At 30.6% G+C, this 17,189-nt stretch overlaps 1 protein-coding gene across 1 annotated transcript; it reads right to left on the reverse strand.

The window, feature by feature from the left end:
• Nucleotides 1-3,304: 3,304 nt before the first annotated feature.
• LOC128668843 (uncharacterized) lies at nucleotides 3,305-5,970 on the reverse strand. Its single transcript, XM_053742647.1, has 2 exons — nucleotides 5,519-5,970; nucleotides 3,305-3,359 (listed from the first exon to the last, which is right to left on the reverse strand). The coding sequence occupies exons 1-2, from the start codon at nucleotides 5,968-5,970 to the stop codon at nucleotides 3,305-3,307; spliced, it is 507 nt and encodes a 168-aa protein (XP_053598622.1).
• Between the last annotated feature and the right edge of the window lie 11,219 nt (nucleotides 5,971-17,189).

The following is a 17,189-nucleotide window of genomic DNA, read 5'->3' on the forward strand; positions in this document are numbered from 1 at the left end:
AAAATTTCTCGGAATAGTATTATATATAATCATATATAATATATATGGAGCTTCATATGACTTTCTCCGTTTAAATATTGTATTATGTATGATCATATATAATTCTATATGGATACCCTCGCAGTTTTGCGAATGCCGTAAAAATGCCGTAAATTTTCGGGATTTATGCACATGCCGTAAATTTACCGTAATAATTTGGTTATTTTGGCCAGTTTTTTTTCTGCAGTTACGCCATATACTTTCTGCACTTATGCTGTAGAGTTACCAGATTACTACAGTAATATTACTATAAAAATGCCGAACTTTTACCGAAAAATGCTGTAAAAAAACTATAACAATACCGAACTTTTGCCAAAAAAATGCTGTAAAAAAAACTGTAAAAATGCCGAACTTTTACCAATAAAATGCTGTATAAAAACTATAATACGATAATGTAGTAATAATAAAATTGTTGTTTTCGTGATAATAATACCGTCAGTATCCTGCAATTTCGCCAGATTTACGCTGATAAAATAGAAAATTGTAAAAAAATATGGTTTTATTGAGTGCCATGCTGTCGCCCTAAAATCTCTTTTAATAACAGTAGGAAAATAACTAAAATTGGAACTAACACCTGTACTAATACAATGATATTGTGATTTTTACATTAGACAATCTTTATAAACATAAAATGTACAACAATGTCGTTGATCTATATTGAGAGCATTTAACTATTCGTAAAAGTTAAAGCAAAATAATTTTAATACGCTACTGAAATGTTGCCAACTTAACTTAATTAATGTTTATTTGAATTGAAGTCTGATTTGAGTATAAGTAAAAATTGAAAATAGTTCAAATAAAGAAAAAGAATATAATTAAAAATGTCGAACAAAGAATGTTTATTTATTTACAAAAAGTTGGAAATTAAAATAAAAATTAATATATAAGATTCAAGTATAACGAAAAGATAGGTTTCAACAAAAAATAAAATAGTAATGTGTTTACGTTTACCGTAGGTATGCAATATCTTTCGGTGTATTTTAAAAAAAGTGAATATTTAAATCTGTTCTAAAGTTAGCAGGGATGATGTTGTAAACATGTATGAATTTAGTTGTAGTCGATTTTGTTATTTTACTCGGAAGATAATACTGACTGTCGATATACTGTATTACCGTTGGTAATGTAGAATTTTTCATAAAAATGTTTTTGAAATGTATAGTAGATGAATTAATTTGAATACTGTGAAATGAGAAATCACGTAGAAATAATTTAATTAATTATAAATAATTAAAAACTGAATTGTTATTTATGAATATTATTATCAATTAAAAATGATTATTATTATTATTATTATTATTATCATTATACTCCTATCACACCTAAATAATAATAAAACAAACGAAATATCGGAATTTATTCATCAAGCTGCAATAAATAATTAAATATAAATAATATTTTATAAATTTAATAACGGTACTCGGACAGTCACGTAGTGACTGTTTGCTATTATTAACGATATTGTTATTATTATTTTTATTATTATTATTATTGTCAGTAATTTTTTTAAAAATTCTATATCTTGGTGACAATTGAAACTCGGTCATTTTGTCAATTAATGCTTTAACTCTTTTAAATTAATTAATAAAATTTAATTACGCTTATATCAATCGAGTCATTGAATATTTAAAAAAATGGGGACACTGTGTGAAAATGCCCTCAAATAATTAAATGATGTATTTAAAATACCAATTGCTATTCTATAATAAACAATTCGTTTTTTATTGTTATTGTAGACACATGAAACAGTTTGGATTGATGCAAGGAGTCTCAGTAGTTTGGTGGATATGAAAGATTAGAATTTACACATTATTTTTTAATTATTTGTAAATTTTTAGTAATATTATTCTTTTATTGTTATCAGTGTATTGTACGAGTTGTTTATTTCATAATTTTCATAAAAATAATATTATAATATTGTAATGAATATTTTAGTGAAACCAATAACATTACTGAATCAGGTACAAATAAGATGAAAATTGCACTAGAAAACCGGGATATATCATGTAATTTTAAAATCATCCCTTTGTGGTGGGCCTCTTGTAAAGGCATGGCATCCAAATATTATTTACTCTCTCATAAATTAAATCTCATATAATGTATTCACAACTTTTCCAGAGACGCTAGTATCTCTTCAAGCACTCACAGAAATTGAATACATGACTGTTGTAAACGGTGCAGCGATTGGGCGTAATCCTCGTTCACAAGTAATTGAGCGTGATCGGAACATTAAAAGAGCTTGGATGCTCTACTCCCACAATGTACTCGACATACCAAATTTCCTGGCATACGCCAGTCATATTTTAAATGCCTTTCAAAAAGAAATTATTATTGTAGTAGAACAAGATGAAGAAGGTGTTGAAGGTGCTATTATCCCAGGTATAAAATAATATATTTATTTTGAGAAGAGAAATATATACCACACTTCTCTGTTTAAAAAAAATGATTGACAACAATTAAAAATGATATAAAACAATTCAATTTTAATATTATGTTGATAAACATTCATCATAGAGTAAGTCATTTTCTTTAATCAGGGCTTTTAATGAAACAGCCCTATAACTTAAAACGTTTCCATTACAGATAATGCCTTCGCCCAATTTGATGTAAATTACTTACATTTACCATTGTTTATGGAGATCAACATTGTATAGAGGATATAATCAACATTTTGGAGGCACGCTTAAAGGCTTATCAGCCAGTACATATCGAAGAATGATTTCGATTCATATAATATAAAAGAATATATATTATATCACGTAACTAGTTTTAAAAAGGCTTCTATTTTTATGTGCCCTTTTGGCTTCAGTCACTAAGTTAAAAGCCAAAAGGACGTATAATGTTTTTTTTGTAATCATTAGATTGTAGGATTATTCTAAAGCTGAAAATAGGAAAACAATTTTTAAGAATACATGAGTGATCGGGTAATAATTCTCTGATAAAGTACTGGATCCTTGATCGTGTACTAATTTTTATACGCTGTTTTGGCTATAAACTAAATCAATAAAGCTGCAAGGACGTATAAAACTCTTTTTTAAATTAGTGACGTGATATTTCATAATAATATATTTATAAAATATATAATATACATTACATATTTATTTTATATTATAGATTTATTGATAACAACCCTTCATTACAATATTTTAATATTATTTTTATGAAAATTATGAAATAAACAACTCGTACAATACACTGATAACAATAAAAGAATAATATTACTAAAAATTTACAAATAATTAAAAAATAATGTGTAAATTCTAATCTTTCATATCCACCAAACTACTGAGACTCCTTGCATCAATCCAAACTGTTTCATGTGTCTACAATAACAATAAAAAACGAATTGTTTATTATAGAATAGCAATTGGTATTTTAAATACATCATTTAATTATTTGAGGGCATTTTCACACAGTGTCCCCATTTTTTTAAATATTCAATGACTCGATTGATATAAGCGTAATTAAATTTTATTAATTAATTTAAAAGAGTTAAAGCATTAATTGACAAAATGACCGAGTTTCAATTGTCACCAAGATATAGAATTTTTAAAAAAATTACTGACAATAATAATAATAATAAAAATAATAATAACAATATCGTTAATAATAGCAAACAGTCACTACGTGACTGTCCGAGTACCGTTATTAAATTTATAAAATATTATTTATATTTAATTATTTATTGCAGCTTGATGAATAAATTCCGATATTTCGTTTGTTTTATTATTATTTAGGTGTGATAGGAGTATAATGATAATAATAATAATAATAATAATAATAATAATAATAATAATAATCATTTTTAATTGATAATAATATTCATAAATAACAATTCAGTTTTTAATTATTTATAATTAATTAAATTATTTCTACGTGATTTCTCATTTCACAGTATTCAAATTAATTCATCTACTATACATTTCAAAAACATTTTTATGAAAAATTCTACATTACCAACGGTAATACAGTATATCGACAGTCAGTATTATCTTCCGAGTAAAATAACAAAATCGACTACAACTAAATTCATACATGTTTACAACATCATCCCTGCTAACTTTAGAACAGATTTAAATATTCACTTTTTTTAAAATACACCGAAAGATATTGCATACCTACGGTAAACGTAAACACATTACTATTTTATTTTTTGTTGAAACCTATCTTTTCGTTATACTTGAATCTTATATATTAATTTTTATTTTAATTTCCAACTTTTTGTAAATAAATAAACATTCTTTGTTCGACATTTTTAATTATATCCTTTTTCTTTATTTGAACTATTTTCAATTTTTACTTATACTCAAATCAGACTTCAATTCAAATAAACATTAATTAAGTTAAGTTGGCAACATTTCAGTAGCGTATTAAAATTATTTTGCTTTAACTTTTACGAATAGTTAAATGCTCTCAATATAGATCAACGACATTGTTGTACATTTTATGTTTATAAACATTGTCTAATGTAAAAATCACAATATCATTGTATTAGTACAGGTGTTAGTTCCAATTTTAGTTATTTTCCTACTGTTATTAAAAGAGATTTTAGGGCGACAGCATGGCACTCGTTTTATTTTTTGTTCGCTTCTGCATTTAAAATCATCGAAAATGTGCAAAATGTAATATTTTTTATTTTATTTTATTGGTTCACACAATTCTTACTCAAACAAAAACATGTAAGTGAAAATAACTATCTGTGAAAATTGATGTTTTCAATTTTCTTAAGTTTGTTTGTATCCATCTGAATACAATTAGTAACATATTTCAAGTAAGTGATTTGGCATAATGGCTACCAGATCAGACTTTGAACAAATAGGTCTCGGGATTGAGTCCACGAGTTAACGGGTGTTTTTATTTTTTTTTTTTTTTTCATGACAGTTATTTAATATATAACTTTATAAGGTTCTATATAATTATATATAACTGAATAAAATTTTATATAATTATATATAAATTTTTTTACGGGTAGAACGGTTTGATGCTGCAAAAATGCCGAAAATATACTATAAATATGCTGTATAATTACTGTTTTAATTCTGTGAAAATACCGTACTTTTTCTGTTTTATTACCGTAAATATTAGGAATTTATTTCGTAAATTTTTGGTAATAATGCGGCAAAAAAACTGGCTAAAATAACTCGAGTAATATCATATTTATGCAGTATTTATACCGTATAATTCCGGTATTATTTCGGTATTTCCAAAACCGCGAGGGTCTATACACAAGATTATATATGATTATATATGATCATATATAGTTATATATAATTATGTATGCTTATATATAAACATTTTTTCTCGGGTATATGTATTAGATTATATATAATTACATATGATTATAGATAAGAAAATTTTCTCGGAATAGTATTATATACAATCATATATAATTATATATGGAGCTACATATGACACTCTCCGTTTAAATATTGCATTATATATAATCATATATAATTATGTATATCCATATATAATTGTATACAATCCAGCAACTTCATTATTGACGGTGACTGGTGGCTGATGAGGCATTGGTGGCGGTATGGCAATAGGTCCAGGGTTCTGACGTACAGCAAGTTCATTATTGACGGCGACAGGTGGCTGATGAAGCCTTGGTGGTGGTATGGCAGCAGGTACAGGGTCCTGACGTCCAGCAACTTCATTATTGACGGTGACAGGTGGCTGATGAGGCCTTGGTGGTGGTATGGCAGCAGTTACAGGGTCCTGACGTCCAGCAACTTCATTATTGACGGTGACAGGTGGCTGATGAAGCCTTGGTGGTGGTATGGCAGCAGGTACAGGGTCCTGACGTCCAGCAACTTCATTATTGACGGTGACAGGTGGCTGATGAGGCCTTGGTGGTGGTATGGCAGCAGTTACAGGGTCCTGACGTCCAGCAACTTCATTATTGACGGTGACAGGTGGCTGATGAGGCATTGGTGGCGGTATGGCACCGGATACAGGATTCTGACGTACAGCAAGTTCATTATTGACAGGAACCGGCGGCTGTCGCGCTGGTGACGACGTGCGGCGGGTGTTTGGCCTGTTAACAGAGCCAGACTGTAACTGGCCTGATGTAGCTGTTGGTCGACCACGGGTGCCACGTGCTCTTCTGCCTTTTCCTACGTAATACCAGATAATTAAACATAGAAAATTCACTAAAAAATTATAAATTTGAATTGTAGCAATTACCTCGTGACTTTCCACTAAAACCGTTCATCGTGTGTGGATCTTGAATATGCATGGACAAAATATTAAAATTTTTTTATATTAGGAGTCTGGGGCATTTATTTATTTAAATTTTCAATTGATTTATTCCTTTTAAGGTCCAAGATATTAATTTTTTTTCAATTTCATTTTTATGTTCCCAGCCAAATTACAAAAAAAGGGAATTTCTATACCCCTACCCAAATTGAATGAAAAAAATTGATTTAGCCAATTTCTTTGATCTTCAGCAAAGTAAATTTTATAAATTTTTATATAAATCAATTTTCTATACCCCAGGCAAAAGGAAAAAAAAAATAAATAAATAAGATTAATTCGTTCCTAGGACCCTCAACAGACTAAATTATTTTAATTTTTATGAAAATTAAATTCCTCTACCTACAGTCAAATTGAGTAAAAACATTTTGATTAATTGATATTTAATCCCTCCAGCCAAATTTAAAAAAAAATCAACAAAGTATTTTTCTCTTCCTCTAGCAACATTGAACAATTATAAAATTTCAAAATTAAATATTCTATGCCCCCAGATTAATTAAGTAAAAAAATTAATTCAATAAACTCTCGATACTCTCAGTCAATTTAAAAAAATAATAAGATAAATTTTCTATACCCCAAGCCAAATCAAACAGAATTAAAATCAAATAAATTAATTTCTCAGGCACTTTGCGAAATAAATTAAATCGATATTCAGATAAATTAATTTTCTGTTACTCCAGCCAAAATAGAGGCACAAAAAAATTAAATACGATAATTTTCGATACCCCCAGTCAAATTAAGAAAAAAAAATAACAATTTTAATAAATTCAAATCTTAAGTCCCGAACGCAATAAAAGAATTAAAATTTTTTATAAATTTATTTTCTATAACCTCAGTCAAATTAAAAAAAAGTTAAACTATATAAATAAATATCCTGAATCTTCAGCGGAAAAAATTAATTTTATTTTTACATAAATAAATTTTCTTTACTTCTAGCCAAATTAAAGAATAATGAAATTGAATATAGTAATTTCTTGGGCCCTCGGCGAAAATATAACAGAGATATAAAATGCACAGAAAACATAACATATCTTAGCGCAAAAAATTTTTATTTACCCAAAAAAAATATTATTTGCACCAAAAAATTATTTCGCGTTTTAAATTGAGAACAAACATTTCCTGGAGCAAGACAAAATTTTTAGAGGGTAAAAAAATTATCGCATCTAAGAATTCTTTACAGTCCTAAAAAAATTTTTGTCCTCAATTTGTAGTGCAAAATTTTTCGTACGTTAAAAAATTTTTTTCACTCTGTGTAATGATTTCAGCTAGATAACCTACCGTAGAAAACAAGTTTCCCAAAATTTTAGATCCTTTAGCCACTCAAAATAGTTAATGTGCAATATCTGTGATTAATAATTAAAGAAAATTAGAATTTATTCAGAATCTATTTATATTAGATGGTGGAAATTGCAATATATATGAGTTGTTATTGACTTGCATAGTAATCGACGCCACAAAAAAAAAAAAAATTATCAATAATGTTCATCAATATTCTATTGTTTTATAATTTATTATTTTTTTTTTTTTATGTTGTTTATCTTAACTCTTCTTCAGTTTAAAAAATATTATTTATATCGTCTTATTTTACAGAGAATATTAACGACAAAGGATTAATTTTAACAAATCACTCTGCACGATACGTAAAATACATGTAGAAATGACAATATCAGAAAACAAAAGAATAACTTCATCGGCGACTAACGCTGTGGGTACTTATTTGTCGCACCATACGCGAGGCTCAGATCAGGGAGAGGGAAATAAGCGGCAACGGAAATATATGCATTTCTTAAGTCCGTGAAAATAATAGTGTATCGGGATAAAAACAATTTTAATATCTATACGAACAAATTTTTATTCGCCCGGCAATAATAAAAATAATAAAAATTAATGTTAAAATAAATTTTCAATACCCCAGCCAAATTAAAAAAAACATTAAACAAATAGATTTTCTATCTCCCCAGCCAAATTTATAAACGAAGACATAAGTAGATTAATCGCTTGGAGCGTCAATAGAGCGCAATATTAAAATGTTTACATAAATGGAGTTCCTATATAACTAGCCGAATTGAATAAAAAATAAAATAAAATGATTAATTCTCGATACTCCCAGTCACATTAAAAAAAATATAAACAAGCTACTTTTCTATACCTCCAGCAAAATTGAAAAATTATAAAATTTAAAAAATTAATTGTCTATACCCTCAGCTAAACTGGATAAAAAAAATTAAATTAATAAATTCAAAATACTCCCAGTCAAATTAAAAAAAAAAAAAAAAAAAATTAAACAAAGTAATTTTCTATTCCACCTGAAAAATTACATAGAATTATGAAATTTTAAAGCTATATTTTCTATCCCCCTAGATAAATAGAATAGAAAAGAATAAAATCATTCAATTTCTTAAATCCTCAGCAAAGAAAATTTTACGAATTTTCATATAAATAAATTTTCTATAGCTCCGGAAAAATTAAAAAATTATAGAATTTAAATAATACATTTTTTATACTACTACACAAATCAAATAAAAAAAATTGAATAAACAAATTTCGTCAATTCTCAGCAAAGTAAACTTTATAAAGTTTTATGTGAATAAATTTTCTATACCCCAAGCGAAATTGAAAAAAAAAAAAGAAAAAAAAAAATTAATTCATTTCTTGGACCCTCCACAGACAAACTTATTTCAATTTTTATGAAAAGTAAAGTTCTCTGCCCACAGACAAATTGGGTGAAACGATTTTGAATAATTAATATTTCATTCTCCCAGCCAAATTAAAAAAAAGATTAAACAAAGAATTTTTCTATTCCTCCAGCACCATTGAACAAATATGAAATTTTGAAGATAAATTTTCTATGCCCCAAGTTTAATTAAATGAAAAATTAGTTCAATAAACCCTCGATACTCCCAGTCAAATTAAAAGAATAATAAATAAATAAGATCAATTCGTTTCTTGGATCCACAACGGACTTAATTTTTTCATATTCAATGAAAATTAAATTTCTATGCCCACAGGCAAATTGAGTAGAAAAATTCCAATTAATCAAGACTAAACCCCCCTCCCCCCGCAAAATATAAAAAAATTTCAATAAGATATTTTTCTACTCCTCTAGCAAGATTGAAAAATTATGAAATTTAATAGATAAATTTTCTATGCCCCCAGATTAATCAATTAAAAATATTAATTCAATAAACTTTCGATACTCCCAGTCAATCTATGTAAATAATAAATGGATAAAATCAATTCGTTTCTTGCAGAAGGGGGGAGGGGTAGCATTAATTATTTGAAATTTTTGTACTTAATTAGTCTGCGGGCATGGAAATAAATTTTTTTAATTTTTATAAAAATTAAATTTCTATGCCCGCAGACAACTTGAGTAAAAATTTTTAACTAATTAATACTAAACCTCCCCCCTGCCTCTCCGAAAAATCAAAATAAAAAATTTTAATAACATATTTTTCTATTTCTCTAGCAACATTGAACGATCATGAAAATTAAAAGATAAATATTCTATGCCCCCAGATTAATAAATAAACAAAATTGATTCAATAAACTCTCGATACTCCCAGTCAATTTAAAAAAATAATAAATAAATAAGATCAATTCGTTTCTTGGATCCACAACGGACTTAATTATTTAATTTTCATGAAAATTAAATTTTTGTGCCCACAGACAAATTGAGTAGAAAAATTCCAATTAATTAATGCTGCCCCTCCCCCCTCCCCACTCTTGTAAAATATAAAAAAAATTTCAATAAAATATTTTTTTATTCCTCTTGCAACATTAAAAAATTATGAAATTTAATAGATACATTTTCTATCCCCCCTGATTAATTATTAAAAAAAAATTAATTCAATAAACTCTCGATACTCCCCTGATTAAACAAAACGATTTGTGACGATTAAAACTGTTTTAATCGTCACAAATCGTCATGAATCGTCAATTGATGATTAAAAACGATTAAATTTCTAATCGTTTTAAATCGTCGTGAATCGTCAATTGATTATTAAAGAAGATTAAAAACGATTAAATTTTTAATCGTTTTTAATCACGGTGAATCGTCAACTAACGATTTAAGAGAATTTAAAACGATTAAGTTTTTGATAATTTTAAATCGTCGTGAATCGTCAATTGACGATTCGACAGGATTAAAAAAGATTAAAAATTTAATCGTTTTTTATCTTCTTTAATAATTAATAGACGATTCGTGACGATTAAAAATTTCAAGTCGTCATGAATCGTTTTTAATCTTCATTCGGAACCAGAAATTATAATATTATTTTACGATTAAAAACGATTCATGACGATTTGAAATTTTTAATCGTCATGAATCGTCTTTAATCGTAAAATAATATTGTAATTTCTGGTTCCGATTGAAGATTAAAAACGATTCATGACGATTAAAAATTTTAATCGTCATGAATCGTTTTAAATCGTAAAATAATAAATCGTCTTTTGACGATTTAGGACGATTAAATCTGAAACTCCATGACGATTATGACGATTAAAGACGATTAATGATGATTTAATTTTTAATCGTCTTTAATCGTCACAAATCGTTTTGTTTAATCAGGGTCCTAGTCAATTTAAAAAGATAATAAATGGATAAGATCAATTCGTTTCTTGGATCCACAACGGACTTAATTTTTTTATATTTAATGAAAATTAAATTTCTATGCCCACAGACAAATTGGGTGAAACAATTTTGAATAATTAATATTTCATTCTCCCAGCCAAATTAAAAAAAAGATTAAACAAAGAATTTTTCTATTCCTCCAGCACCATTGAACAAATATGAAATTTTGAAGATAAATTTATTATCTCCCCTGATTAATTAATCAAAAAAATTAATTGAATAAACTCTCGATACTCCCAGTCAAATTAAAAGAATAATAAATAAATATGATCAATTCGTTTCTTGGATCCACAACGGACTTAATTTTTTCATATTCAATGAAAATTAAATTTTTGTGCCCACTGACAAATTGAGTAGAAAAATTCCGATTAATTAATGTTACCCCCCCCCCCCCCCCCCACCCCTCCCCCCGCAAAAAGTAAAAAAAATTTCAATAAAATATTTTTCTACTCCTCTAGCAAGATTGAAAAATTATGAAATTTAATAGATAAATTTTCTATGCCCCCAGATTAATTAATTAACAATATTGATTCAACAAACTCTCGATACTCCCAGTCAATTTAAAAAAATAATAAATGAATAAGATCAATTCGTTTCTTGGATCCACAACAGACTAAAATTGTTTTATTTTTCATGAAAATCAAATTTCTATGCTCACAGACTATTAATAAATCTATTTAATTAATTTTTTAATTTAATTGTGCCGCTGATAGTTTGGTTAATTTATTCAATCAAGTACCAAATCGATTCAAATAAATAAAATATTGAACCATATAAATATTTGAGACCCTCACCAAAAAAATAAGTTTAATATTTAAATAAATAAATACCCAACACTCACAACAAAATAAATAAACAAATGCATCGAATAACAATTCAGTATTGACACAAGATCACTGATAGCAGGATTTTCAAATCTTTAGTTTTTTTACCGTTTCAAATAAGTCAACATGTGATAACTGTGAACAATAAATAATATTTAATTATCAATATTCTAAAGTAATCAGCATAATATTTTAAAGAAACGTCATTTTTTGAGTAGTTTTACTCACTTATACCTGAAAAGGCGCCCAGAGAAAGTATTTATTTTTGCTGGTGGAGATTTGGGATATCTCCTTAATAAAATTCCAATTTATTTATATTAAGGGTGGTCTAGTCAATTAATTTGTTCAAGTATGGAATCAATTCAAATAAATCAATTATTTGAGCAAACGTTTTTTTCACATCCTCGGAAAAAAAATTTTGAATTATAATTTAAAATTAATAAACCACCGCAGACAGCAAGCTTCTTAAATCTTTCAACGTATTAAATAAGTGAACATGCGATATCTATAAATAAAAATTAATATTAATTATAAATTATTTCGATGAATTTCATCACAAGTCCAAAGCAAAAAAAAATTTTTTAGGTTGTGATTCACTCACATAGCAAACGACGCCACAAAAAAAAATATTATCATTACTTTTTATCAATTTATTGATAAAAAGTAATGATAATATTTTTTGATTGATTAACGCAATCGATGCCATTGATAATTGATCAGTACAGTATAGTAATTAGTCACCCCTTTAATAACTCTATAAATAGAGTGAAGTAGGTTGGAGCGAAAAATAATGCATCATTTTTTCTAAAATGTATTTAAAGGCCCGGTTACTAGGTTGATCACCGCAAACGATGCTGTACTGTACGACTAATTATCGGTAGCATCGTTTGCGTAGATCAATCCAGAGGCTAGGACTTTAAATACATTTTAAACGAAATAACGCGGTTTTTTCAGCCCCAACCTTCTTCACTTTGTTTATAGAGTCATTAAAGAGGTGACCAATTACTATACTGTGTTGACCAATTATCAGTAGCATCGTTTGCGTGAAGCAATCCAGTAGCTAGGCTTTTAAATACCATAATTAAATAAACTCCCACGCTGTCCAATTTAGTTATCTGAAATAACGTTTTCAATATCTGAAAGGTAACTATGCTTCTAATTACTTTATACGCAGAATTATGCAGCATCGAGTAGATTTTTCTGTTTCGTATTACCTGGTATGTTTGACATTTAACATAGATGGTCCCGAATTTTTTCTACTCAATTCCATGTTGCTAGTCATTTTTTTTTCATTTATTCAAAAAAGCTATAACGGTGACCTTGGCTACTCCGTGTCCAGTAGCCACGAACCACAGTTACAAAAATTTCCCGATTAAATGATTAATTATTAATTATAAATATAACTTATAATTATTATATCGCTGGTTCTGAACGCGGGAAATAGATCTCAGAGAGTAGGTCGACTCGTTTTGACCGGACACGCGGCTGAAATTTAACTTATTCTAAAGACACTGGTGATAAAAAGTAATTTCTTTGAGGCTTAATTCAATTATTATATAACAAATTTTATTTAACCCAATTCCCAATATATACAAAATTTCCCTTTGCTTATTAATTTAATTCCTTTAGAAATAAATAAGTGTTCAGCGACAATGAAATAAATTTATTTAACGCACCAAGCTTAATGAACACGGGAAAAATAAAATGTAATAATTATTTACGCTAGATCGCGTTGAAGAGAGATAAATATTAATAAATTTATTATGAATCTTATCTGGATTTTATTGAGTAGGACGTACTGCAGGAATCGGGCGTCGCTGCATGGCGAATCCTAGTGTGACTTCCTTTCCAGTTCCTGGGCTGTTGATGGACTTGGTGCTTGACACTGTGGCAAATCACTTCACAAAAAGAACTTAACGAATTTTGGTTTTCGTAAACCACTTGTATCAAAATTATCACTAGGACGAATTTAATAATTTTATGGAATCAATAGATTGACTTCAGCGTGACTATCTAGCCGAACACTTGAACTTGAGTGTCGATTGAATTCAATTCCTCGCCTGCACTTGAATCGTCTCTTTTATCTAGTCGTCTTAGGCCCGAACCTCCGATGACCCCTACCTAATTATGCGCACATGACCGATTTACGGTTACCTGCTGCGTGGAATCATCCCTTGTGGTCTAACGCCTAGCTCAGCCAAACTCGGCAATCAGGCTGCGATGAGAAGGATAGAGAAAGACCAAATCAAGACTGAGACAGCGAGAGAGCCGCACTCTCACGTCGTAAACCAACGCTGCCCGGTTATACTCCCCGTCGCCAGACTTGAGATTGGGGCTCGGAAGCTGAAGGAAAGTTAAACGGTCTTCATCAGCCTTTGGCTGCGCCTGGGCAATTTTAAATCGGGTACATAATGATTGCCCAAAATTTTCCCAGTCTCCGATTTTAATTCAACGACCAAAGGACCAAGTAGTATGGCCATGAACCAAGTAGTATGGCGACATGTGCAGTGAGGCATGATAACTACTATTATAAGCAAGTTGGAATTCGCCTAAGTGCTCATCCCACGACGTCTGGTCTTTCGAAATAAATGCTCGAATCATTGGTTTAAGAGTACGGTTAATTCTTTCAACCGGATTACTCTGAGGACGCGCGATCGCGGTTGGTACTGATTTTACTCCCGTTTCTTTTTAGTAATCTTTAATCTCTTGGTTAATAAATTCTTTGCCGTTATCTGTGATTAAAAATAGAGGGTATCCCCAGCGTGAGAAAACACGACGTAAACTCTTTTTAACATTTAATCCGGTCTGTTTACGAAGTCTAAAGACCTCACTGAAGCGCGTGTATAGGTCTTGTACAATTAAAACGTATTGATAACCGGCTTTAGATCGCGGAAATGGACCAGTCACATCGGCCGCGACTATGGCCCAGGGTTTGATAGGTTGTCGCGTGCGCATCGGCGCTTGAGACGAGGTCTGTTTATATTTGACCTTTTTACAAGTTTTACAGTTCTCAACATACTCGCCGACATCGCGATACATACCAGGCCAGTAGTAGCGTGTGCGTATCCGATGATACATCTTATCGCGACCCAAATGACCCGCATCCGGTACATCGTGGTTTTCTTTTAAAATATCGGGGATCTCATTCTCTGTTAAAACCAATTTCCACGCGTCTTGATCGTCAATATACTCTTTCAAATAATCAGGCTTATAATACTCCAATTTATCCTCACTATTTATTCGCCAATCAACAAAATTTTCCGGATATTTTCTAACGTTAGCTTTCTTTATATCGTACCACGAGCGAACTTGAATATGTACGAAATCTACGCCTTTAGTTTTAATTTCATCGAGGACTTCGGACCACTCTACAGGCTCCTGGTCCTCGTATAAGCGCGATAAGGCATCCGGGCCTTCATTCTCGGTTCCACGACGATGTTCGATCGTAATTTGGTGGGCCAAGAGTTCCATGGCCCAGCGGGCAAGCCTACCGTTCGGATTCTTTAAAGTATGGAGCCATTTTAATGAAGCGTGATCGGTAACCACAACAAATGGAAACCCTTCAAGATAACATCTTAATTTTCTTACGGCCCATACAACCGCCAAACACTCTTTCTCGGTCGTAGTATATCGTGTTTCGGCATCTCGTAACAGTCAACTTAAACATATTATAAGGAACTCTTTCCCGGTATCTGGTTCCTTTTGAACCAAGAACGCGCCTAGACCCGTATCACTCACGTCAGTATATAAATAATAAGGTAGATTTGGCTGCGGTACAGCCAAAGGTTTGGCATTGACAAGAGCTTGTTTAAGATCTTGGAAAGCTTTCTCCTCTTCGTCACCCCACTTCCACTCTGTATTTACGCTACATAATTTGTTTAGAGGTCCTTGGACCTTCGCGACATTTTGTAGATGTCTATGGTACCAGTTTACAAGCCCGCAGAAACTGCGTACTTGCTTACGAGACGTTGGACGAGGGAAATTCGCGATGGGTGCTATTTTCTCAGGGTCAGGTCATAGACCCTCACTATCTACAATGAAGCCAAGAAATTTTACCTCAGATCGCGCGAATTTGCATTTACTTGGATTAATTAATAATCCAGTCTCACGAAAGATTTCAAAAACAAGAGACAAAATGGTTTTATGCTCATCGTAATTCTCACTTATAATTACCCAATCGTCCAGGTACGCAAAGACTTTTTCAGTCCAAGAACTCGGTAGGTTTCTCTTATGTATTCGCTCGATAAACCTCTCTCGAAGCTTATCCATGGCCTTTTGAAACGTTGACGGTGCTCCCGCGAGACCATAAGGCATGCGAACCCATTCAAATTGCCCCCTACCTTCGACAGAGAAGGCAGTATAAGGAATGGACTCCGATGACATTAAAACCTGATGGAACGCTTCCTTGAGATCCATGGTTGTTATATACTTCGCGTTATGTAAAGCGCTTAAAATACGTAGCATATTAGGAAGAGGATGCGCAGGTAAAATAGTATATTTGTTGATTGGTCGATAGTCGACGCAAAAACGCCAACCACCCGAGGATTTGGTCACCATAACCGGCGAACACGACCAGAAACTGTTACTAGGCCTAATATAGCCTTTCTCGAGCAGTTCGTCTATTTGTTTATTTAATTCCGCCGCAATAACAGGACTACGCCGATACGGACGGATTTGAATGGGTTTAATTCCCGGTTGTAAGACGATCTTATGCTGCACGAGGTCAGTTAGACCTTGGTTCCGTAACTCCCCGAATTTAGACATTTCCGATTCTAAAAATACATCAAAATCCTTTTGTTGATCCGAAGTCAAGGTTTGACAACTAGTTCGTTTATCACGACAATTTATAAACTCGAAAGGATGATATTCATTAGTGTCTTTGAATTGCCAAGTCCTAGTAGCGCAATCGATTAATATTCCAAACTGAAGAGCGAAATCCATACCTAGGACTACTGAATAGCTCAGGTCCTCGAGGACACTCAAATACTGCTCTCCTGCTATTGTACCGATTTGAATGATGAATGGAACTCCCCCAATAGTTTTACATTGGGTATGATTCGCGAGAAGAACTCCCCAACGGTTCGTATCATCCTGTTGTAATTATAATTATCATATATATCGCAAAACTGCGTAAATGGATTTTCTTCAATATCCAAATTTTCTAAATTACTACCACTACTACTTTCATTATCAAAGCAAATTAAATCTTCAGTAAAATGATTTAAATTATTTCCAAACGATAGTGGGCTGTGCAGGTCAATTAAATTGACCTCAGTCCCTAATTCATTATCATTATTATTTGAAACGGAGCTCGCTATATTCGCTATTTGATTTTCTAATACTACATCACCTATCAGTTCACCATTAGTTGACACGACCGGACCGATAGTACGCTCTAAGCCGCCATCAGGTCTCGAAAATAAATTTTTCCCAATTTCATA

Source organism: Microplitis demolitor, chromosome 10, assembly GCF_026212275.2.
Source record: "Microplitis demolitor isolate Queensland-Clemson2020A chromosome 10, iyMicDemo2.1a, whole genome shotgun sequence".
NCBI lineage: Eukaryota > Metazoa > Arthropoda > Insecta > Hymenoptera > Braconidae > Microplitis > Microplitis demolitor.

Bases quoted from the DNA above. Each gene is read 5' to 3' on its own strand.
- LOC128668843 (XM_053742647.1), bottom strand. From the start codon at position 5,970: ATGCCTCATCAGCCACCTGTCACCGTCAATAATGAAGTTGCTGGACGT. The intron at 3,360-5,518 runs GTATACAATTAT...TTGTTATTGTAG, and splicing joins AATAATGAAGTTGCTGGATT to ACACATGAAACAGTTTGGAT.